We start from the raw sequence: 26,606 nt of genomic DNA, 5'->3' as shown, positions 1-26,606 counted from the left end.
TTCTTTCTGCACTGTCCAGCTTGCCCGTCTCAAGTGGTCCGTTCTCTCTGGCTGTCTGGGACCAAGGTAGATTCCCCAATTTCCGGCCTGACTGTAGCAGATGACGTCATAGTGAACCCTATTGCTATCTCCAGCACCTGTTTTATGGAGATTTTGAGTTACACCCAGTATCGCCCTGCCTTCCTCTATCAGAAACGAGTGGAGGAAGCTTGGGCGATACCCTTCGCTTCTCAGAATCATGAGTGCTACACTGCCGCCTTTATTCAGATGTTGCAGCACCTATCTCTTTGGGACAAGCACTTTCTCCTTCATATGTACAGTCGCATCTGGGCAGAGGGCACATTTCCCAGATGCTGGCATGAAGCCACTGTTATGCTTATACCTAAGCCCAGTAAGGACCTCCTCTGCGGGTCTGGGGTAAGAATAGGCCCGAGGTATTCCTGCCTGTCGTAAGAGGCGACTAAAAGGAGTTTCAACCATTTCGGCCTTCCATGTGATGGTCCCCCTTGGGGTTTGACCTCCATTTTTCAAAATTCTACAGAAGTACAAGCCTATTGGGGAAGGACACCTTACGTGGTGTACCACTGGTCCTAAGTGCACTAAGACCTTGGCACTCAGCATTGTAACGGCGTTGTAACCATACCCACTATTCCTCAAATTGGGCCTAAACGCCTGATGGGTTGTACAAGTTACGCCCATAGTGCGTCCCCATCTGCACCAGCGATCTTGATGGACTTTCCATGGCACCAGAAATCCAGCACGGCAGCCAGCCCGTTGTGATGGGGTCATCATGTACCCTCTAGGTTGTAGCCCCCTGACAACACAGGGATCGTACTGCCGATACCTGAGCTGCACCCTCCCCACGTCGGCCAAGGAGTAGATGCCCGTCTCCTTGGGGCATCAGGACTCCCGGCAACGGTCATCCTGCCAGGTGGCCCTAGCTGAGGCTGGGTGGCGCCCTTGGGGAGAGCCCCTGGTCGGAGTGGGTGGTATCGGGGCGGACGTTTCGCAGATGAAACGTCAACATGTATCAGGTCGCTCTGCGGCCGAGTCTTTCAAAAGAAAAGGTACCGTTTCTAGTTCTGGTTCTCCTGCCCTTTCCCCCTTGGCCACTCCCTGGGAGGAGGGACAGGCCCGCCGGCTTGGGGCGAAGTACTTCCCCCGCTATTTGGTCTGTTCTCGAACCGATGGGGGGACGTTCGCCACCTCCAAGCCCATGTTCTTTGTTCAGCACATTGAGGACATCTTCGGGGAAATCGAGGCTCTCAGCAAGATGCGTTCAGGGTCCGTCCTTATCAAGACCACCTCCGCCACACAGTCGGCGGCGCTCCAGGCGTGCGACCGCCTAGGGGACATCCCAGTGTCCATTGTCCCGCATCTGGCACTAAATAGGACGCAGGGGGTTATTTTTCATCGTGACCTCCTGCTACAATCTGATGAGGAGCTCAGGGCCAACCTGGAGCGCCGAGGCGTACGTTTCGTCCGTAGAGTCCAGCGCGGCCCCAAAGACCGTCGCATCGACACCGGGGCCTTTATCCTCGCCTTCGAGGGGGACGTTCTCCCGGAGAAGGTAAAGGTGATGTGCTACCGGTGCGACGTGCGACCTTACGTCCCGCTTCCTATGCGTTGTTTTCGGTGTTTGCGCTTTAGCCACATGTCGTCACGGTGTGAGGCTGAGCCCCTTTGTGGCGATTGTGGACGTCCTCTTCGTGAGGAACGTACATGCACCCCACCTCGGTGCATTAATTGTCCTGGCATCCACTCGCCTAGATCCTCAGACTGCCCCGCCTATCAGAAGGAGAAGATACAAGAACTCAAAACTTTGGATCGGCTCTCTTATTCTGAGGCCAGGAAGAAGTATGACCGCCTCCATCCCGTGCCGTTGACCACTTCGTTTGCCTCAGTTGTGTCCACTCCTTCCGCGGTATCCTCACCCCTATCCTGTTCCCCCTCCGCCTCCTCCGCCCATCAGGGGGCTCTGCCTCCGCCTCCCAAATACCTCCCTTCCAAATCCTCCTCCCCCGTGGCCCCCGCCCCCTCTGCCCCAGGGGCCACCCTTCCTCCTCCTCCTCCTCCTCCTCCTCCTCCTCCTCCTCCTCCTCCTCTCCCCCCGCCACCTGAGAAGCGATCCTCTTCTCAGGCGTCCATCGGGGAAACGTTCTGGACCCCAGCTTCCAAGGTCCAGCGTTCCAAAACGGACCCCGCGCGTGAGGACCTTCTTCGGGTCCAGCCCACCATCCCTGTGCCTCCTCGGCCTTCCAAGAAGGCCTCCAAGAAGAAGTCTCTCTCCCCCTCTCCACCCCGGCGCGTTTCGTCTGACGCTCCATCCGTGAGTCGGTGCTCCCGGCCGTCCTCAGTTTCGCCGGGACGCTCTGCTGCCAGGCGCTCAGCTAGCCTCTTGTTGGCAAATGATGCTGCCCCTCCTACACAACCAGGGACAGCAGCCGCAGCTGGCGACGACTCGATGCAACCGGATCCGCCTCCCGCCGGTTGTAGCGTTGTTCCCTCGCAACCTGGCCCTCCGCGGCCGTCGAGGTGACCAGGTCTTCCCCCGTCTCGTTCCCCCAACTTTTTGACTAGCGATGGCCTTGTTACATTGGAACATGACAGGTATTCGATTTAATCGGGAGGAATTACAACTGCTCCTCCGCCTGCACTGTCCGCTCGTCCTTGGTCTCCAGGAAACCAAGTTGCGCCCGACTGACCGTATTGCCTTTACCCACTATACCTCGGAGCGGTATGACCTCACCCCTGTGGACGGTCTCCCAGCTCATGGTGGGGTCATGTTGCTCGTTCGGGACGATGTCTATTACCATCCCATCCAATTGACCACCCCACTCCAAGCAATAACTGTCCATATTACTCTTTCTGCTTTTACTTTTTCAGTTTGTACCATCTACACTCCACCGTCATATGCTGTTAGTCGGGCTGACATGATGCACCTGATCGTTCAGCTTCCCCCGCCGTTTTTATTGTTTGGCGACTTCAATGCCCATCATCCCCTTTGGGGCTCTCCTGCATCCTGTCAAAGAGGCTCACTCTTGGCGGATGTCTTCAACCATCTCAATCTTGTCTGCCTCAATACCGGCGCCCCGACTTTCCTCTCAGACTCTACTCATACCTACTCCCACTTGGACCTCTCGATCTGTTCTACCACTCTTGCCCGTCGGTTCGAGTGGTATGTCCTTTCTGACACCTATTCGAGCGACCACTTCCCTTGTGTCGTTCGTCTCCTGCACCACACCCCATCCCCATGTCCTTCGAGCTGGAACATACCGAAAGCTGACTGGGGACTTCACTCCTCCCTGGCGACCTTTCCGGACCACGATTTTCTCAGTTGTGACAGTCAGGTCGAATACCTCACAGCTGTTATCATCAATGCTGCCGAACGTTCCATTCCTCGTACTACCTCTTCTTCACGTCGCGTTTCCGTCCCCTGGTGGAACGAGGCTTGTAGGGACGCTATCCGTGCTCGACGACGTGCTTTACGCACCTTTCGCCGCCATCCTATGTTGGCGAATTGTATTGAATACAAACGACTCCGAGTGCAATGCCGTAGAGTCATCAAAGACAGCAAAAAAAGCTTGTTGGGCCTCTTTCACCAGCTCCTTTAACAGTTTTACTCCCTCTTCCGTCGTTTGGGGTGGCCTGCGCCGGCTGTCGGGCATTAAGGCCCACTCCTCGGTACCTGGCCTGACCTCGGGTAATGAGGTCCTTGTTGATCCTGTGGCTGTTTCCAACGCCTTTGGCCGCTTTTTCGCGGAGGCTTCAAGCTCCGCCCATTACCACCCTGCCTTCCTTCCCAGGAAAGAGGCAGAAGAGGCTCGGCGACCTTCCTTCCCCTCGCTGAATCTGGAAACTTATAATGCCCCCTTTACTACGTGGGAACTCGAACGTGCGCTTGCACTGTCCCGGTCCTCTGCTCCGGGGCCAGATGCCATTCACGTTCAGATGCTGGCACACCTTTCTCGGGCGGGTAAAAGCTTCCTTCTTCGTACCTACAATCGCGTCTGGACCGAAGGTCAGGTCCCCATGTGTTGGCGTGACGCCGTCGTTGTTCCTGTACCCAAACCCGGGAAGGATAGACACCTTCCTCCTAGTTACCGCCCCATTTCTCCTACAAGCTGTGTCTGTAAGGTGATGGAGCGCATGGTTAATGCTCGGTTAGTCTGGATTCTTGAATCTCGACGGCTACTTACTAATGTCCAATGCGGCTTCCGTCGCCGCCGCTCCGCTGCTGACCACCTTATGACCTTGTCGACATTCATCATGAACAACTTTTTGCGAAGGCGCCAAATGGTAGCCGTGTTCTTCGACTTGGAGAAGGCTTATGATACCTGTTGGAGAGGAGGTATCCTCCGCACTATGCACAGGTGGGGCCTACGCGGTCGCCTGCCCCTTTTTATTGATTTCTTTTTAACGAATCGAAAGTTTAGGGTACGTGTGGGTTCCGTATTGTCCGACGTCTTCCTCCAGGAGAACGGAGTGCCTCAGGGCTCCGTCTTGAGCGTAGCCCTTTTTGCCATCGCGATCAATCCAATTATGGATTGCATTCCACATGATGTCTCAGGCTCTCTCTTTGTCGATGACTTCGCGATCTACTGCAGTGCCCAGAGAACATGCCTCCTGGAGCGCTGCCTTCAGAGTTGTCTAGACAGCCTCTACTCATGGAGCGTGGCAAATGGCTTCCGGTTCTCTGAAGAGAAGACGGTTTGTATCAACTTTTGGCGATACAAAGCGTTCCTTCCGCCATCCTTACATCTCGATCCCGTTGTTCTCCCATTCATGGAAACAACTAAGTTTCTAGGGCTCACGTTGGACAGGAAACTGTGTTGGTCTCCACATGTCTCTTATTTGTACACGTTCCCTTAATGTCCTCAGAGTTCTTAGCGGTTCATCTTGGGGAGCGGATCGCACTGTCCTGCTTCGCTTGTATCGGTCCATAGTCCGATCGAAGCTGGATTATGGGAGCTTCGTCTACTCGTCCGCTCGGCCATCCCTTCTTACGCCGGCTCAACTCCATCCACCAACGGGGGATACATCTTGCGACCGGAGCCTTCTGCACTAGTCCTGTCGAGAGTCTTTATGCTGAAGCTGCCGAATTACCATTGACCTATCGGCGCGACGTACTGCTGTGTCGGTATGCCTGCCGACTGTTGTCTATGCCCGACCACCCCTCTTACCAGTCCTTCTTCGCCGATTCTCTAGACCGTCATTACGGGTTGTATGTGTCTGCCCTGCTGCCCCCCGGAGTCCGCTTCCATCGCCTGCTTCGACAATTGGATTTTGCCCTCCCTACCACCTTCAGAGAGGGTGAGAGCCCGACACCACCTTGGCTCCAGGCTCCGGTTCATATTTATCTCGACCTCAGCTCACTCCCAAAGGATGGTACTCCGGCTGTAGTGTATTGCTCACGGTTTGTCGAACTTCGTGCTCGTCTTGCCGGTCACACCTTTATTTACACCGATGGCTCCAAAACTGACGATGGTGTCGGCTGTGCCTTTGTCGTCGGGGCCGCCACCTTTAAATACCGGCTCCTCGACCAATGTTCCAGCTTTACGGCAGAGCTTTTTGCTCTCCATCAGGCCGTTCAGTATGCCCGCCGCCACCGCCATTCATCGTATGTACTCTGCTCTGACTCACTCAGTGCTCTTCAGAGCTTTGGAGCTCCCTATCCGGTCCATCCCTTGATTCAACGGATACAGCAGTCCCTCCATTCTTTTGCTGATAATGGTTCTCCTGTCAGCTTTCTGTGGGTTCCCGGACATGTAGGAGTGCCTGGGAATGAGCCTTTGCAGTCCTACTGCCTCGGCCAGCCTCCCATTGTGTCCCGTCATCTGACGTTCGTGGGGATGTATGTATGAGGCTTGTGTCGTTGTGGTGGGATGCTTGGTCATCCCTCCAAGGAAACAAGCTCCGGGCAGTAAAACCGCTCCCAACTGCTTGGACAACATCCTCCCGAGCATCTCAGCGAGAGGAGGTCCTTCTGACCAGGTTGCGGATTGGGCATTGCCAGTTTAGCCACCGCTACCTGCTCTCCGGTGACCCAGCCCCGCAGTGCCCTTGTGGTCAGGCATTAACAGTGCGCCATGTTTTATTGTCGTGTCCCCGTTTTAGTCAATTTCGTGTTGTCCTGTCCCTGCCATCTACTTTACCAGCTGTTTTAGCTGATGACGCTCGAGCAGCTGCTCGTTTTCTGCGTTTTATAACTTTGACTGGCTTGTCCAAAGACATCTAACCTTTTTACTTATTTTATCTGCATCTTTGTCAGGTCCTTTTGGTGTCCCCCCATTCCCTTGAGTTTTACTAGATTCCATGTGCTCTAACAACAGTGACTGGGCGCTAATGACCTCAGTAGTTGAGCGCCCTTAAACCCCAACAAAAAAAAAAAAAACCAGTAAGGACAAAAACCTTCCTTCTAGTTACTGCCCAGTTTCTCTCACCAGTTGTTTGCAAGGTGATTATTCATGCCAGCTGCTATGGTGGTTCGAGTCTCGTAATTTACTAACCACTGCACACTGTGGATTTCGAGGGCACCATTCTGCGGTTGACCCATCTCATCACCTTGTCAACCCAAGTCATAAATGGTTTTCTGCACAAATACCCAACTGTGGCCGTGTTTTTTGTCTTGGAGAAAGCCTAAGATACTGACTGGAGGATTGGCATCCTCCGTACGCTTTACACTTGGGGCTTCCGAGGCCACGTGTTATGTTTCCTTCAGGAAGCTTTAAATGACTAAATTTTCGAGATACTTGTGGGTTGTGCCTCGTCAGGCAGCTTTATCCAGGAAAACAGTGTGCATGACGGTTCCGTGCTTAGTATTGTCTTCTTTGTTACAGCCATTTATTCTATAATGGCCTGTTTCCCACAAGGCATTTCCGCCTCCCTTTTTGTTGACGATTTTGCAGTCTAGTGCAGTTCACTGACTTGTCTCCTTGAGCAGCATATTCGGTGATGTCTCGATTGTTTTTATTTAGTGAGCATTCACAATGACTTTTGCTGTTCCACTGACAAAACCATTTGTATGACTTGGGTGGCCCATTGGGTTTCTTCCGCCGCCCTTACATCTTGGGTCTGTTGCTCCACCGTTCTTTGAATATACGAAATTCCAGGTGGTCAGGCGCAATGGGAATCTTTCTCGGTCCTCTCATGTGTCTTACCTGGCAGCCCACTGTACGCGGTCCCTCAGTGCCCCACGTGTCTTCGGCAGTACTTCCGGGGGAGCAGATTCGACCACCCTCCTCTATTTGTACCAGTCCCTGGTCCATTCAAAACTAGTCCATGAGTGTCTTGTTTATGCATATACGCATCCATCCCTCTTGTGCTGCCTCAATACTATCTACCATCGTGGCATCTGTTTGGCCACTGGCGCCTTTTACACTTGCCCTGTTGAGAGTCTGTATGCTGAAGCTGCCGAACTACCACCATGACTTTCTCCTCAGCAGATATATGCATGCTGATTGCTATGTGTGGCCACCCATCCTATGCCTTCTCTTTAGATGATTCCTCTGACCGCCAGTAGGGGGCCCATCTGTCTTCTCTGTTACCTCCTGGAGCTCGCTTTTCTCTCTTCTCTGGCAGCATAACTTCACGCTACCTCTCATTTTCTCGATGGGTGTGAACCCTTCACCACATTGGCTTCATGCTGTTCACCTTGGCCTCCATTCACTTCCTAAAGGCACTACTCCAGCCTTGCTCTATCGGCGTAAGTTTCACGACCTTCGCACAGAACTTCGCAATAGTACCTTTGTGTGCACTGATGGCTATCAGACGTAGTGTGGTGTGGTGTCGGGTGTGCATTAGTCGTTGGCACCGACGTTTTTTTGGTATTGGGTTCTGGACTGCTGCTCAGTATTTTCAACAGAACTTTTTAATCTGTATCCGGCCACGCAGCACATCTGGAGGCAGGCTTTTCAACTGCGTCATCTGCTCTGCCCTCTATGCCCTTCAGAATGTAAGTGTGCTGTGCACTGTCCATCGCTTAGTGCAATTTGTCCAGGAGAGCTTTCACTTGCTCACTCTTAATGGAGCCACTGTGATGTTTATATGGGTTCCTAGTCACATCGGTGTGACGGGAAAGCTGTAGTCTGTGTACGTCGGCCTGCTGGTTCTTCCACTCCCTCTGATGTTCTCTGTGTTGCTGTCTGTCAGCTGGTGGTGACACTTTGGCATCACCACTGGTCCTCCCTTCATGGGAACCAGCTCCGGGGAATTAAGCCTCTTCCGTTGCCTTGGACAACCTGCTCTCGGCCTTCTCGCCAAGAGGACATCGTTTTAGCTAGGTTGCGTATTTGGCACTGTCTTTTTAGCCATCGCTGTTTGTTAAATGGTGCTCCTCCACTATGTGCTCATTGCCCTTAACCTCCAATGGTTCGCAATTTCCTGAGAGAATGCCCCCCTTTTTTTTTAAGCACTTATGTTCTCACTTATGTTCTCATTTATGTTTGCCGCCTAGCCGTTTTAGTGAATAATATGCAAGCTGTCGACTGCGTTTACTTTTTATCCTTCATAGCAATATGGCAAAGGCCATTTAATCTTTAGTTAGGACCTCCATTTCTGCATGGTGTATTTTATGGACCTTTCTCCAAGTCCCTGTTTTTAGCTGTCTTTCTTCCTTTGATTGGGTTTCACTTTGTCTTTCGTAACTCCTTTTTTTCTTAGTGTTCTATGGTTGTGAGATGGGGGAGTACAACCCTAGTTGCCTCTGTGCCCTAAAACAAAACAAACCATCAGGCTTTTTCTGTATGTAATGTTTATCTCCCTCCTGATGGTGATGATGTCGGGTCTGAGGATGTACTGTCTGCGTTACTGTCAGCTATCTCCAACTTTCCTAGTTTTGGGTGACTTCATTGCCTGTAATCCTTTGTGAGGTTGTACAATGTTCACTGGTTGTGGTAACGACATGGAATCTTTACTGGCATGGCTTGATCTTTGCCTCTCTGTGGTGCCAGTTCACACACCTCAGTGAGGCATATGGAACTTATTCAGTCATCGATCTCTCCTTTTGCAGTCCTGGTTGTCTACCATCTACCAACTGGAGGGTCCATGATGACCTGTGTGGCAGTGACCACTTCCCAATATTTCTGTCCCTCCCTCAGTGTTGCTCCCCTGGACACCCGCCCAGATCGGGTCTCCATAGTGCTGACTGGGATGTGTTCACCTCTGCTGTCGTCCCCGTCTTGAGGCAGTATTGATGCTGCTGTTCAGTATACAACGGCAGCAATTCTTTTGGCAACCAACCAAACCACCCCCTCTTCCTTGGGATCCAACCATCAGAAGATAGTACCAAGCTGGGTTCCAGAGATTGCTGCAGCCATTAGAGATTGTAGGTTGGCTGTCCATTGTCATAAGTGACACTCTTCACTGGAGCACCTCATTGCCTTTAAACGGATCCATGCCCGTGTTCACTACCTCGTAAAACGATGAAAGCAGAAACCCTGGGAATGGTAGGTTTCCACCATTGGATCATATACCTCGCCATTACAAGTATGGGCAGAGATCAGATGCCTGTATGCCTTCCAATCTCCTGCAGAAATAAGAGATATTTCCTTAGGTGGTGCTGTTTATCTTGGTCCAGGGACTATCGCCTAACATTTTGTGAGCAATTATGCTAGTGCATCTGTGTCTGAGAACTAGCAATCCGTCTTTCGGCTCATTGAACAGTGGGTAGAGCTAAAGCACTTATCTTTTACTATTGCTGATAATTTGATTCACCTGGAGTCCACCATCCAGTTGTCTTTGCGTTTCTTCTGTTGAAGCTGTGTGTGTTGTACCATAATTGCTGACCATGCACTGAATTGTTTCTATAGCTTTTAAACACAAATTGCTACAGCTTCATCTGTGGTTCTTTGAAATGTCCTCTTTGTAAAATAACCCTTCAGTACCTGAGTGAGGCTGTGGGTAGTGAAACATATGGTCACCTAAATACACTCCTGGAAATGGAAAAAAGAACACATTGACACCGGTGTGTCAGACCCACCATACTTGCTCCGGACACTGCGAGAGGGCTGTACAAGCAATGATCACACGCATGGCACAGCGGACACACCAGGAACCGCGGTGTTGGCCGTCGAATGGCGCTAGCTGCGCAGCATTTGTGCACCGCCGCCGTCAGTGTCAGCCAGTTTGCCGTGGCATACGGAGCTCCATCGCAGTCTTTAATACTGGTAGCATGCCGCGACAGCGTGGACGTGAACCGTATGTGCAGTTGACGGACTATGAGCGAGGGCGTATAGTGGGCATGCGGGAGGCCGGGTGGACGTACCGCCGAATTGCTCAACACGTGGGGCATGAGGTCTCCACAGTACATCGATGTTGTCGCCAGTGGTCGGCGGAAGGTGCACGTGCCCGTCGACCTGGGACCGGACCGCAGCGACGCACGGATGCACGCCAAGACCGTAGGATCCTACGCAGTGCCGTAGGGGACCGCACCGCCACTTCCCAGCAAATTAGGGACACTGTTGCTCCTGGGGTATCGGCGAGGACCATTCGCAACCGTCTCCATGAAGCTGGGCTACGGTCCCGCACACCGTTAGGCCGTCTTCCGCTCACGCCCCAACATCGTGCAGCCGCCTCCAGTGGTGTCGCGACAGGCGTGAATGGAAGGATGAATGGAGACGTGTCGTCTTCAGCGATGAGAGTCGCTTCTGCCTTGGTGCCAATGATGGTCGTATGCGTGTTTGGCGCCGTGCAGGTGAGCGCCACAATCAGGACTGCATACGACCTAGGCACACAGGGCCAACACCCGGCATCATGGTGTGGGGAGCGATCTCCTACACTGGCCGGACACCACTGGTGATCGTCGAGGGGACACTGAATAGTGCACGGTACATCCAAACTGTCATCGAACCCATCGTTCTACCATTCCTAGACCGGCAAGGGAACTTGGTGTTCCAACAGGACAATGCACGTCCGCATGTATCCCGTGCCACCCAACGTGCTCTAGAAGGTGTAAGTCAACTACCCTGGCCAGCAAGATCTCCGGATCTGTCCCCCATTGAGCATGTTTGGGACTGGATGAAGCGTCGTCTCACGCGGTCTGCACGTCCAGCACGAACGCTGGACCAACTGAGGCGCCAGGTGGAAATGGCATGGCAAGCCGTTCCACAGGACTACATCCAGCATCTCTACGATCGTCTCCATGGGAGAATAGCAGCCTGCATTGCTGCGAACGGTGGATATACTCTGTACTAGTGCCGACATTGTGCATGCTCTGTTGCCTGTGTCTGTGTGCCTGTGGTTCTGTCAGTGTGATCATGTGATGTATCTGACCCCAGGAATGTGTCAATAAAGTTTCCCCTTCCTGGGACAATGAATTCACGGTGTTCTTATTTCAATTTCCAGGAGTGTATGTGGTTAATTTTGTTTTATTTTATGTAGAGCTAATTAGTGTAACTACCAACAAGGGGACAAGCACAGTAATGTTTCTGTGCTTTCTCTGCAAAGGGCAGTTCCTGTTATGTGTGAGAACTGTTCAGAGATTTTATGATCAACTTTTAATTTTTTTAAATTTATTTTTGAGTCTCTGTTGTACACTGTAAGCAGTCAGTGAGGAAGCATTTATGAAACATTTACTTATTTTTCAGTTTCAACTAAAGGTAGGGTCCATGTTGGTTTTCTTTTTCTGCCCTAATAAGTTCATGCATAAAAACATGAAAGACTGAGTTACTTGAACAAATGTAACCTCGTCAGCTTGACACAATTTGGTTTCTGAAGTAGTAAAAGTACCAAACTGCTGTTAACAAAATTGAAGTACTTCGCACCTCAGTCGTGGTGACAGCATGACAGGCATTTTTTATACACGGTCTTTAAAGTATAACATAAGCACATGCCTTCAGCTGATACATGATTTTCGCCGTGAGTTCCTTCGGCAGATGCTGCATGATGGCTCAGCACGTCTTCCCTGAGATCAACATAAACCAAAATACATTGTGGTTAAATTATGATTATTGTGCACAGAAGGTGTTCAGGACGATGTCCCAATGTGGAAAGAGAGCCTGACATTTGCTGGACGTATTGTCAAACACAAAAGTTTTTCAGCTTCTAAAATTCTTGAAATCTCAGGCATTTTGCTGTCTTCTAGCTTGTTGAATATATGGCAATTCTTTGCACACACATTTTCTGCTAATGTAGTTTCACGGTCCTCCTACCTAATTCTGTAGGTGAACACGGCAGTAGCATGTGAACATTCGACCAGCTTTGCTGTTTCTGTGATATTCATAGGCTTTGCTTGATGATGATGATGATGATGATGATGTTGATGATGATGATAATCTGTGCTTTGACAAAGTCGCTTACCTCACAGGATTTCCTCATTTGCAGCCCATATCTTCGTTAGGGTGACTACCATCAGTCTTTGCTGCGTTTACACACTTTTCATAGGCACGTCACATGGCTGCAACGTCACCAGGCAGCATCCAACTTTGCGGAAGGCAGTGGTCATAATGTTTCAGCTTACCAGTGTATATTGACAGAAAAAATTAGAAATGGAGGAAAATAAGAAGAATGAAGCAAAAATAAAAGAAACTCACTATCATAGTACCCCTGTCAATATTCTGTTACAATGGTAATTTGCAATCTTCGAATTGCTAAAGACTGTTCACTGTGCAGTTAACTACAACTGTGTTTATCCCTATGTTATACTACTATCAAATGATCAAGTGTGTGTCAGCAGCACTCAGGTCTTCACATTGCCATTGCGATTCATCTTACTAAACGTTTTTGTGCAGTTTAAACAATCGAACAAATGTACACATTACATTGTTGATTAGTGTACTCATCAGCAACTCATTCTGATTCATCATGGTGTCCCTCTGAACTCAGAAAGCTCATTAAGCTTACCTCCTCATTGTTCCCTTGTTGAATTTCTTTTTGAGGTTGTCATGCTGCTGCTGATGCTTCTGTTCTTCTCGTACCTTCTCGCACACATGTACCCCAAACCACCTTGATTTTGAGGCATTTGGTTTCCAGATATATTAGTCTTTGCTTAGTCATCAGTATCCCTATCTTCACCATTGTCAAGCAGTGCTTCTGGAATTCTGTTGGCAACAGAGTTAAGTAACTTACCCCCCCCCCCCCACCCCTCCCCTCTCAAGTGCAGATTGCCCAGTCTGCACTCCACTTTCTTGATGGTGTAAATTACAATCGCGCATTACATGTTCACGTGTTCTGTTTCTCCACAGCTGCAGAGAGCAGTTGTGTGTCTCCCTATTCTGTGTAAGTGGTCAGGGTAAGGACCATTTTTATTAAAGAAATACACTGTTCCCTTAGTTTGGTTTTCTTGGCACACTTGTAGTCTGTTTTTAATGTGTGGGGCTGATACTAATTCTAATTGCAGGGTTTCTGGCCTGAGACAGTTGCCCTTTGAATACTATGTGGGTAGTGCTATTGCTAGTTTATTATATGAACACCAATCGCACGTGGATCCAGTTTCTCAAAATTTCTTTACTACTTTATGTATTTTTGAATCATTGGCAAGGTGTACACTGGGAGATATCCATATCAACGTGAGATGACATCACATTATTGCTCCTACTCTGCACAAAAATCTCTCATTGAACTCATTGATCTTTAGTATAGTCAATGGGAACTATACAAAATGACTAAGGAAATATATAATTTCATAGTAAATGAGGACACACACACACACACACACACACACACACACACACACACACACACACACACCTCCTATTTGCTGAAATAACTAAAAATTAATACAGTTGTACGAGATCTGTTCAAAAAATTGTGGAACTTTGTCCACAAAATTTTCCTAAGTTTATATTTTACTTATTGTGGATGATCTCCTTAGAAATACTCTTCTTCACAATTGAAACACCGCTCCCAAAGCCATTTCCACTTCCAGAAGCAGTCTTGCTATGCCTCGTGGTGGATTGTGCAAACTGCAATCTGCGAATTTTCTTTTATCTTGTCTATTGTTGCAAATCTTCATCCTTTCACCGGGGTTTTCAACATTGGAAATAAAGTAAGTCCGCAGGAGTAAGGTCTGGAGAGTACAGATGATGAGGCAGCACAGTGGTTTCATTTTTTTGTGCAACAGTCATGCATTAACAGGGATGAATGTGTGGTTGCATTATCATGATGCAAGAGCCATGAACTGTCTCACCACATTTCAGGTCGTTCCCTTCTCACATTTTCTCGCAGGTGTCGCAACAAGTCTCGATAGTACCATCGATTAACAGTTTGTTCCTGTGCCATGGATCCATCATGAATTAATCCCTCAAAGTCAAAGAAAACTACCAGCATGGCTTTGAGATTTGACCTGTGAAGACTGCACTCAACGCCATAACTGTAGACGTACATCTCACCACCAGTTATGATTCTCTTAAGGAACATCTTGTTCTCATTTGTGCAATCCAAAAGTTCTTCACAGATTGAGAGGCAAAATTCTTTCTGGTCTTGACTCATGAGCCGTGGGATGAAATTGGTGGCAAAATGATGCATTCCAAGATGCTGTGTCAGGACTTCATGACGTGATCCAACTGAAATGTTACATTCTTCTGCAACATCTTGGACAGTTTGTCTTTGATTGACACGCACAATTTTGTTGACGTTCCTGGCATGACTGTCATTAGTAGACACAGAAGGGTATCATCTTCAACTTCTGTCCAGCCATTTCTAAATTGTGTGAACCATTTGTAACACTTGAGTATGACTTAAGCACTCATTGCCATATGCTTTCTGCATTTTGGTGTGTTTCTGTAAAGGTTTTCTTGAGTTTGATGCAAAATTTAATGCAGACGCGCTGCTCCTCTAACTCTGCCATCTCGAAATTCGCAGACTGTGTTATATGACGTTCTGCTCAATACAGCTCTGATCAATAACTAACAGATGTTCAACAACGAGACTTCTGGCAGTTACACATTAAACACATGCGTGTGCAGGAATCCCAACCGCATTTCGCTCACACACACCATTGGCGCGAAATTACAACTGTTCGGAATTTCTTGAACAGATCCCGTATTAGTAAATAAACAATTTAAGTTCAAAAATATTTCTTGTTGCATAGCCTACTTGTTGTAAACAACTAAGATGCATTTTTTATTTAAATTGCAGTTAACAAGTCTGCAGGGAAATTGTAAATTTCTCATGTTTTTTTAAACGGGAACTGTTTTCCGCAGCGATGTGTGGTTAGTCACTATACTACATGTTTGAGCCGCAGTCGGGTAAATCTGAGTGTGCATTTATGTTCCCTTCCCAAGGTACTTGTATAAAAACTGGGTAGCTAGCAAGGGTTAACATACACAAGACAGGCAATATGCCACACACTCTGGCCCATTTCTTGGAACATTATGTAGTGGTATGCTGTGTTGTTTTGTTTGGTGGTCTGAGAGAAGGGAGATGGTGGGAAAACTGGGTTCCAGTATATGTTTTACTCCATTGCAGTAGCACAAGGGGAAGTACTGGTTATAAAAATCCCCACATATCTAGTGTGACCTCTGTAGCCAAGACGCCATCAGAAAGTTGAAGGTATAATACAGGGAAGTGTGACGTGTGGTGGCCAGGAACTGTGTAACAACCTTTTTCTTATTCTTGCTGACTATCTATGGGTGATGTAAAATTTATTCTGCAACTGAATACTTCGTAGTAGACTGCCATTACAAACTATCTTTGCCCTGCACAGGCATGTGGAAGATGAATTTTATTACGTAGTTCTCGTTAGCCATATGTTTGCTTACTGTAAGTTTTGATGACTACTGTTTGTTGGGAAGAGGATGTGTTCCATGTGAGTGCATTCGCCTTAATGCAGTTCACTATTTTGAGCTTACTAGTGCCTATACTTACTAATTTTGTATATTAATGTAGATAGCTCAGATGGTTGTCTATATTTTGTGTTAATGTTGATTGTAGACCCAGTAACAAAATATGCGAAACACAAAAATAATACAAAATTAACTGTTATGATTTGTAAACTTTGTGAGCAACCATTTCCCCCCCTCTTATGCCACTGACACATGGACTGTGCCTCTCAACACCAACATTGAGCGTGCTGAGTTCAACATGCTGCTGAACGCTCAGAAATGATGCAACTTTTGCAAATGCTATGTTGGCCCCAAATTGGTATATGTGATCACAATACACTCCAGTGGCAGTTACTGGCTGTACCTGGCTCATAATTAACACTGTTTACGAAATGGGTGGGCCTAAAATTCCCGTATTTGCTCTATTAAAATGGACACTTCCTCCCGTGCCTATATAATAGTCAAGTTATTCTGTCTGCAGTATACGTAAATAAAAACTTCAATATCTGTGAAGATGTTACAAGGCAAAAAGGAAAGTACCAGGTCCCTTCAACAAAGGACAGTGGTTTAGAAAAGTTCCGTTACTAATAGTGAGATACAACTTTACAATATTTCTCCAAATTAGGCAAAAATTATCTCATCATTCTGAGTTTTTAGTAAAACTCTTCAGGTCTTCTCACTTGATCACTCTTCCTATTCAGTAGCAGAGTCTTTACAACATTAAAAGCAGAAAGTGCAAAATATCTGACTGCAAGTAGTGCAAGCTACTCTGTAGATTAAGCAAATCGGACAAAATCACTCTTCAGAAAGAGTGCACTTATATTTACATAACATTGAATATTGTAGTCTACACTTACATTAAACTAATAAAAATAGTACCAGAACCTATTAAACACAAATTTTAGTAGAAATAAAAATTCGGATGTATTGGCATGCGAACCACCAACACATCACTTTTCTTTACAAATCTGTGATTCTAATCACTGCACAAAATAGATCAGGAGTAAGAGAGGACTGTACCTAGCATGTTACATCTCCTGAAAGCTTTAATCATAGCTGTGTTACTAACTGAAGTTATACCAAGAATGATGGATCATCAATATGCTATTTCCTTGAAATGGCATACTCTCATAATACACAAGATACAATAATTCTTTAACCTTGAATATGACATTTCTTGTCATTTTATTACAACAAATTGTACAATTAATGAAAGGTTTCCGAGAGATCCTCAATTTACTGGTGCTCAGAAACAGCATACATGCATTTGGCTTCAATTGAAATCCAATATGGCACCTTCTGACTCTGTATTGCAGGGAGATAGCATGCATGTGACATAGGTGGCATACTACCATCTCATTGGTCAGTGTTCAAATGCACATTCAGAATATCTGACATGCTAGATATTGATTTGTACAAAGACTTCACAATGTGCTATTCCACGCTACGTCAGAAACTCGGAACGCTCAGCACTTAAATGTACTGTCCGTGTGCTGACAGCTTTACTAATTTAATTTCAGTGGTAAATTTAAGATTGGAGAACCACATTATTGTATCTGAATTTTATTTTATGAACAATGGCTTTTCTAAATTTTCTTATTTAAAGCTATAAGATAATTTATGCAGTTTCTCTGTTTCAGATGCAACGATAAAATTAGGCCCTGAACAGGAAATTGAAATACCTGGCAGTCATCCTAGCAAGGTACATCCAGTACAGTGTCATTGTAACACTGTTCTTGGTGCTTATTGTAAAATTCCTCCTGCTAACGATCAACAGTTTAGAGAAAAGTATGTCCTTGATGGAGACAAACTACTCAGGTAAAGCAAAGTGTGAAGTGGAGACTCCCAACATAAATAGTTATTTATTCATTTGTTCATTTACTTATTTGTTACATAAATCCCATCATGAAGGAAAGCCTTCTGGGATGTGGAATGATTCAAGTTCTGCACTAGTAGAAAGAAGCAGCTACTGCAGACTATTTCTGTAAAGTAAACCAATAACGAATTATGACTAGTGCTTATGTACTCGTACTGACAGGAGCAGCAGCAGCAGTTGCATTATAGTGTATATATTTATGTATATTTTGAGAACAGCAAATGCTTTTGAATTGGCTACTACTGCTTCTCGTATATTGCGACTCTGCTGCTGTTTTTATTCAACATTTCAAACAAAGCATTTCTTTAACTTTATTCAAAACGCAATCAGTCATCTGTGTGTTGGCTAAGTCAAACCTTGTGTAATGCAAACATTACTTATATAGCATTTACATCTTCAGTGCAGATATTTTGATAATATGTGCGAGCTGTTGTTAGTGATGTATTCGCTTACTTCATTTTTGAGTATGTGGAGATTTTCAATATTCTCCCCAATGTTTACTGAAAAGATGCCATAGACTTTTAAACAAAATGTAAAATTCAGATCTAAACCCTACATAAAGGTGCATAGTCTTCTTACCTCTAATTTTCTGATTGTGAACTGCATGGTTAGTCATAAATTCACTCCTCTTTTTTTTTTTTTTTTTTTTTTTTTTTTTTTTTTTTTTTTTTTTTTTTTTTTTTTCTACAAATGCCAATAAGAAATATTGTCTAGGCACTTTAGTGTAAGAATCTGTAGGTCCCTGGAGAGAGTTCTGGAAGATATTTGGTTATCAACTTCACACAATATTCCTACTGCACACTTTGGTAGAACATATTTTTTACATTATCTGCATTGCCCCAGAAATAATGCCACAGGACAGTATCAAGTGAAGGTGTGCAAAGGATGGCAGCAATCCCATCTGCAGAATAACACGATGAGGAAATAGAAATAGAAGAGCTTTATGGTGAACTTATCTAAGTATTGCTATTGAACACTACCTCTTGCAATGACCTACTGACTCCAAACCTGCTACCTCATTTCTTGTATGCCAGACAAACTATATCTTTAGCTATAACTACTACTTTCTTTAAGATGAAGAGATGCTAACAAAACTGCAACATGGCTTTGGGCACTTGGTATGCCAACCTGTATAAGGGCCAACTAAGAAACCTTCCCTGCCACCCAAGATCCCAGACCCCTGTCCACTTTAGATTTGTTGATATCTTCACGACCTGGACCCAGGCCGAGACACTGTATTTTCATTCTTTCACAGCCTCAACACCCACTTCACTTGGTCTGAATGTTGAACACCTCTCTGATGACTGCATAAAAATCTCTGTCCCTATCAAGACTAATGACAATCAACACTATCTCTGTTTTAATAGGTATCACCCTTTCCATACTTGAAGTCACTCCCACATAATCTGGCCACCATAGGATGGTGGGTCTGCAGTGACCAGCAATCCTTTGCCCAGTATGTTTAAGATCTTACTAGGCCACACAGACAGGCAGTTCCCTCCAAACCTAGTCTGCTAGCAGATATCCTATGCACAATCCACAAATGCTTCTAACTCACCAACTACCCATATGAACTAGTTGGAAAGTAACAACCCCATCATTACCTCAGGCAAACAATGTAACCACATCCTTTGTCAAGGCTTTGACTACTTACTGTGTCCAGAAATGAGGAAGACCCTATGCACAATTTTCACCACACCACCAGCCATTCAGTCTAAATATCCTTGTCCATTCTTATGTCACAGCCACTACACTTCTTACCACATGGGTCATACTCCTACGGAAGACCCAGCTGCAATACTTGTCCCATGCACCACCTAGCACACCCTATTCCATTTCCCTCACAGACACCCTTGTGATGTTGGGGACTAGCATAGATCTGCATTAATTCTTTGCTTAAGTCATAAGATGCAGCTGAAAGGAGTCTTGTACCTAGTCAAGCCTTTATGCTGGCAACTCTGCTGTTATCAGGACATCTATGTCCGTCCCCGGTAGCTGAATGGTCAGCGCAACGGACTGTCAATCCTAAGGGCCCGGGTTCGATTCCCGGCTGGGTCGGAGATTTTCTCCGCTCAGGGACTGGGTGTTGCGTTGTCCTAATCATCATCATTTCATTGCCATCGACGCGCAAGTTGCCGAAGTGGCATCGAATCGAAAGACTTGCACCAGGCGAGCGGTCTACCTGACGGGAGGAGGCACTCGTCACACGCCAGTGAGTGGGGCCATCTATCACTTTTAACTCATCATTTCACAACCTCTGCCTCAGACTTTTTTGGCTTAATTAGTTACGGTCTCCTTTTAGGGTTTGAGCTTCATCTCCTTAAATGACACAGAAGTGTGGGCCATTCGGAGAGCCATCCCATCCCACCCCTCCCGCTCCCAGTGTATGCTGAAGAATAGGTACCTGTCTAGCTTGGGGCCAGGGACTCTGGGAAACAGTTACTCAACAAGGTAGCTTTTGCTGTGGCACAGTGACACCAACCAGGAGAGCTTCTGCTAGGAGTGACTGGCATCAGTGGATGATATGCAATGAAATGGATGAAACTTACCCATACTGGTGGCTGTGCCAACACAGCCATCACAGTAAACAGCAAAGATGACTACAGCATAGAGACTTAAAACTGCATGGCATTTCCATCTTTGTCCATGCCATGGGATGTAAGTCAAGTAAGGAGAAATGGAGGTGGACAGTTCACTCAATTTTTGGTATTCTCCAAAACTGATGGAAAAATCTTCTGCAGCAATGAAGCTGCTGTTTTTGTTGGAAATGTTGAGGATAGGTTTGAAGAAGTTGCTGCAATAGAGAAAATGGGAAAACAATCTCTCTTTATCAGACAAGGCGCTTCAGGCCTATGACAAGCTTGGTTATCATCTCTCATCATAACAAACTCAAGAGGATTGAAGGTCTCAACTTCCACTGGGACCTAATGCTACAAACAGACTAAGAACTACACAATAAACTAGGGCAGTGTGGAGTACATTTTGTTTACCACATTAAGAGAGGACCTAAGGATAATGGGGTAGTCTCCTATGGAAATGATTTACGTGAGAAAGTTACCCCCCTGCGGGTTCGGGGGTTAGAATAGGCCCGCGGTATTCCTGCCTGTCGTAAGAGGCGACTAAAAGGAGTCTCCAACGTTTCGGCCTTATGTGATGGTCCCCTCTCGGGTTTGACCTCCATCTATCTAAATTATTCCGAAGAGCGAGCCAATTGGGGAAGGGTACCTTACGTGGTGCACTGTATCCTTCGTGCATTTAGACCTATAGCCGTCTTTCTCGTCGTTGCAATGGTGTCCCGCTCGTTTTCGATCTCTTGGGCGATTACCACGCTGCACTCTGCAGTGTTTCTTTTAACTGTGACAACGACCTTGGCCATTTTTGCACCTAAGATCCAGCACGGTAGCCAGTCCGTTGTGGTGGGGTCGCCATGTACCCTCTTGGTTGTAGCCCCCTGACAACACAGGGATCGCTCTACTGATGCCTGCGCCGTTCACTCCCCACGTATGCCAAGGAGTAGATGCCCATCTCCCTGGGGCATCGGGACTCCCGGCAATGGCCATCCTGCCAGGTGGCCTTTGCAGTGGCTGGGTGGCGCCCGTGGGGAGGGCCCTTGGTCGGAGTAGGTGGCATCAGGGCGGATGACCCGCAATGAAGCGTGGTACATCATCTCTCGCTGGCGGCCAGCCGCCAGCAGTCTCTAAGCGTTCTCGGGCTCACTTTAATGCTGAAAAGTACAATCCGAAGACGTTCCCCTCTCTGGCCACGCCGTGGGAGGAACGTAAATCTCAGGATGGCAGTAGCACTTATTCGCCCCGATTCTTAGTTTGTACGAGAGCTGATGGGGAGTCTTTTCTCTCAACAAAGCCTCAGTTCTTCGTCGAGCATTTAGAGGACAAGTTTGGGGAGGTGGAGGGCTTGTCAAAAATGCGCTCTGGATCGGTCCTGATCCAAACGGCATCCTCTGCCCAGTCACGACGGTTACTTGCTTGTGACAAGTTGGGGGATGTTGCTGTTACGATCACACTGCATAAGAGTTTAAATATGGTCCAGGGAGTTATTTACCATAAGGACCTTCTTTTGCAGTCTGATGACGAGCTGCGCGCCAACTTAGAGCGCAGAGGTGTACATTTCGTCCGGCGCGTTCATCGGGGTCCGAAGGAAAATCAGATAGCTACCGGTGCCTTCATCTTGGCCTTCGAGGGTGATACGTTACCGGAAAAGGTCAAGGTGATGGTCTACCGATGTGACGTCAGGCCCTATATTCCTCCCCCGATGCGGTGCTTCAAGTGCTGGAAGTTTGGCCATATGTCTTCCCGCTGTACTTCCAGCCTCACATGTCGAGATTGCGGACGCCCGTCTCATCCCGATACTCCATGTGCCCCGCCTCCCATCTGTGTCAACTGCGGGGAGCACCATTCGCCTTGCTCGCCAGACTGCAGCATCTTCCAGAAAGAACGCAAAATCATGGAATATAAGACCCTGGACCGACTGACTTATACTGAGGCCAAGCGGAAATACGACCGATTACATCCCGTGCGAATGACGTCATCCTACGCAGCCGCTACAACACCTGTGCTCGCCCCATCAGTTTCACGACTTGCAGCCAGCTCGATAACCAGTAAGACTCCTCCTGCCCCCTTGCCAGTGGGGGGCTCTACCCACCGGGTTGCTCCTGCGCCACCTACCTCAGGGGCAACACCATCCCCCCCATCAGGGACGTCCGTCCCTGCTTCTAAGCCGGAGAAGTGTCCAACTTCTTCGGCTTCTCACGCTCGCAAGGGGTCCCTCGGGTCCCTCCCTTCCCAGGTTTCCACCAGTGGGAAGGCTGACGACCGCCAGTGGCGTAAGTGCCCGCAATCAGCTGGTCGACGGGCTTCACGATCCTCCTCAGTCCCGGAGACTGAATCGGTGAAGCCCTCCCAGCCAGTTAAACCCAAGGAGCAGCGTGAGAAATCAAAGAAGAAGAGCTCTAAGCCCAAGGAACTCGCGGTGGCAGCCACCCCACCGCCACCTTCCAGCTCTGCGTCTGAGGATGAGGTGGAGATCCTGGCGTCCGCTGAGGACCTAGAACTCGCCGGTCCCTCAGACGCCATGGATAACACTAGCACGGGTGCTCAATCAGAGGCAGCAGGTGACCCAGCGGCGTAATCTGCCTTCCCCGTCCCGTCACGCCTTTCTCAGCCATGGACAATACCATCCTCCAGTGGAACTGCAGCGGTTTCTTCCACCATCTTGCTGAGCTCCGCCAACTTATCAGCCTTCGCCCTTTCTTCTGCATTGCTCTCCAGGAAACTTGGTTTCCAGCGATGCGAACCCCTGCCCTCCGTGGCTATCGGGGTTATTACAAGAACCGGGCAGCTTATGAAAGGGTGTCTGGTGGCGTCTGCATATATGTCCTTCACACTCTGCACAGCGAGTCTGTCCCTCTCCAGACGCCTTTAGAGGCTGTCGCTGTACGCGTGTGGACGCCACAGGCTGTTACCGTCTGCAGTCTTTACATTCCACCGGATGGTGATGTCTCGCAGCATGTCCTGGCTGCACTGGTCGCCCAATTGCCGCCACCTTTCTTGCTATTGGGCGACTTCAACGCTCATAACCCTCTGTGGGGTGGGTCAGTGGCAACAGGTCGAGGCGCCATCGTTGAGCATTTATTGTCGCTGCTCGATCTCTCGCTGTTAAATGATGGCGCCTTCACACACTTCAGTGTGGCGCATGGCACCTACTCCGCCATTGACCTTTCAATCTGTAGCCATAGCCTCTTACCGTCTGTCCAATGGAGTGTGCATGACGACCTGTGTGGTAGTGACCATTTTCCGATCTTTTTGTCACTACCACAGCGCCACTCTTCTGGGCGCCCTAGCAGATGGGCTATGAATAAGGCTGACTGGGACTTGTTCTCCTCCACTGCCGCTTTTGAGCCTCTCTCTACCGATGACATTGATGCGGTGGTTCAATCGGTCACCACCGGCATCGTTACCGCCGCCGAATCTGCCATTCCCCATTCCTGTGGGTCCCCTCGGCGGAAGGCTGTGCCTTGGTGGTCGCCTGAGATCGCTGAAGCGATTAAAGATCGCCGGCGGGCGCTCCAGCGTCACAAGCGACACCCCTCCCTCGACCACCTTATCGCCTTCAAACGGCTGCGTGCGCGGGCCCGCCTCCTTATCCGCCAAGGCAAGAAGGAGTGCTGGGAGCGGTATGTGTCCACCATTGGCCTCCATGTCACTCCCTCGCAGGTCTGGGCCAAGATTCGACGCGTCTACGGCTATCGGCCACCTGCCAGCGTCCCTGCGCTCTCACTGAATGGAGCAGTTTGTACTGCCTCCGACGTCATTGCCAATCGCTTAGCAGCGCATTTTGCTATGAGTTCCGCTTCTGCAAATTACCCCCAGGCCTTCCGCTCCATTAAAGAGCGGATGGAACGTCGGAGCCTTTCGTTTCGCACCAACCACCCAGAATCTTACAATGCTCCATTTAGTGAGTGGGAATTTCGCAGTGCCCTCGCTGCTTGCCCTGATACCGCTCCTGGGCCAGATGGCATCCACTGTCAGATGCTGACACACCTTTCAGTGGACTGCCAGCGGCGCCTTCTCGATCTTTACAACCGTCTTTGGGTCGAGGGGGAGTTTCCGTCGCAATGGCGGGAAGGCATTGTCATTCCCGTTTTGAAACCTGGAAAGAACCCTCTGGAGGTGGACAGCTACCGTCCCATTAGCCTCACCAACGTTCTTTGCAAGTTGCTTGAACGGATGGTGAGCCGGCGCTTGCATTGGGTACTGGAGTCTCGGGGCCTTCTGGCTCCGTCTCAGGGTGGGTTCCGTAAAGGCCGCTCCGCCGCCGACAATCTGGTGAGCCTGGAGTCGGCCATCCGTACTGCCTTTTCCCGCCATCAGCACCTGGTCGCTGTCTTTTTCGACATGCGGAAGGCGTACGATACGACGTGGCGTCATCACATTCTTTCTACGCTCCATGGATGGGGTCTTCGGGGTCCTCTGCCGATTTTTATCCGCAATTTTCTGTCGTGTCGTACCTTCCGCGTGCAAGTCGCGGCCTCGTATAGTTCCTCCCACGTCCAGGAGAACGGTGTGCCACAGGGCTCTGTTTTAAGTGTGTGTCTGTTTTTAATAGCCATTAACGGGCTTTCTGCGGCCGTGGGAAATTCTGTCTCCGCTTCCCTGTATGCTGACGACTTCTGCCTTTATTACAGCTCTACTGGCATTGCAGCTGTTGAACGTCAGCTACAGGGCGCTATCCGTAAGGCGCAGTCTTTGGCTGTAGCGCATGGATTTCAGTTTTCGGCAGCCAAGACCTGCGTTATGCATTTCTGCCGGTGCCGAACAGTCCATCCTGAGCCGCGGCTTTATCTTGCCGACGAACTCCTTGCTGTGGTGGAGACCCACAGGTTTTTGGGGGTGGTTTTCGATGCCCGGTTGACTTGGCTGCCTCATATCCGGCAGCTCAAACAGACGTGTTGGCGGCATCTCAATGCACTGCGATGTTTGAGCCACACCCGCTGGGGAGCCGACCGCTCTACCCTGTTACGGCTCTACCAGGCGTTAATCCAGTCCCGTCTGGATTATGGGTGCCTGGCATATGGCTCAGCATCCCCGTCTGCGTTGCGGATGCTGGACCCTATTCTCCACAGCGGGATACGCCTTGCCACTGGTGCTTTCCGCACCAGCCCTGTGGACAGCTTACTTGTGGAGGCAGGTGTCCCTCCCCTGCGGTTCCGACGCCAACGTTTGCTGGCCACTTATGCTGCCCATGTTCTCAGCTCGCCCGGGCATCCAAATTATCGTCTCCTGTTCCCGCGATCGGTCGTCCATCTGCCAGATCGTCGGCCCCGGTCTGGTTGTACAATAGCGGTCCGCGTCAAAGAGCTTCTCTCTGGGCTTCAGGTTTTCACTGTTCCACCTACTTTCCGGGCTACTTTGCATACACCCCCATGGTGTGTTCGTCGCCCTTGCCTTCGGCTGGACCTGGCTCAGGGCCCGAAGGACTCAGTCCCTCCAGAGGCCTTCCGCCGCCGCTTTTATTCTATCCTGGCCACGTATCAGGGCTCTGGTGTTGTCTACACTGACGGTTCGATGGTTGCTGGTCGTGTCGGGTATGCGCTCACTCTAGGGGACCGTTCCGAACAACGTTCCTTGCAGGATGGCTGCAGCGTTTACACTGCTGAATTGGTCGCCATCTTTCGTGCCCTAGAGTATATCCGCTCCTGCTCAGGTGAGTCCTTCGTTATCTGTAGCGATTCCCTGAGCGGTTTACGAGCTCTCGACCAGTGTTTCCCTCGTTCTCGTCTGGTGATGGCTATCCACGAGTCTCTGCATACTCTTGCCTGTTGCGGCCGCTCTGTGGTCTTTGTGTGGACCCCCGGTCATGTCGGTATCTCGGGTAACGAACATGTTGACCGCCTGGCGAAAGAGGCCACCAGCAAGCCGTCTCTGGACCTTGGCCTCCCAGAGACTGATTTGCGGGCAGTCTTCCGCCGCAAAATCTTGGCGCTATGGGACGATGAATGGCGCGAACTGACAATGTCCAATAAACTCCGTGCTGTCAAGGAGACGACGGCTGTGTGGCGGTCATCCATGCGAGCCAACCGCAGGGACTCTGTCGTCCTTTGTCGGCTCCGCATTGGCCACTCCCGGCTAACACACGGTTATTTACTGCGCAGGGAGGACCCTCCTCTATGTCGCTGTGGGGCAGCTTTGACAGTGGCCCACATTTTGCTGGCCTGCCCCCTTTTAGCTGTGGTCAGGCAGACATTTGCGCTGCCTGCTACGCTCCCTGCCCTTTTAACAGACGACTCCACTATGGCTGACTTAGTTTTACGTTTTATTCGGGCAGGGGGATTTTATCATTTACTCTGAGTGTTTATGTTTTATTTTATTGTTTTGTATTGATTCTGGCCTTTGGCCTATGGTTTTACACTGATTTTTTAATGTGTTTCTACGTGGTTGGCCTTTCCTTTT

General features: G+C 48.8%; 1 protein-coding gene across 1 annotated transcript in view; it reads left to right on the top strand.

The window, feature by feature from the left end:
* LOC126481557 (uncharacterized) overlaps nucleotides 1-26,606 on the top strand; it is a 69,527-nt gene that overhangs the window by 26,047 nt on the left and 16,874 nt on the right. Inside the window, exon 2 of the mRNA XM_050105400.1 lies at nucleotides 17,402-17,579. Coding sequence (XP_049961357.1) covers nucleotides 17,402-17,579 — 178 coding nt within the window. The remainder of the gene's footprint in view (nucleotides 1-17,401; nucleotides 17,580-26,606) is intronic.

The sequence above is a fragment of the Schistocerca serialis genome, chromosome 5 (assembly GCF_023864345.2).
Source record: "Schistocerca serialis cubense isolate TAMUIC-IGC-003099 chromosome 5, iqSchSeri2.2, whole genome shotgun sequence".
In the NCBI taxonomy this organism is placed as follows: Eukaryota; Metazoa; Arthropoda; class Insecta; order Orthoptera; family Acrididae; genus Schistocerca; species Schistocerca serialis.
Note: the sequence above shows the minus strand (reverse complement) of the source record. Positions and strands in the feature narration are given on the sequence as shown.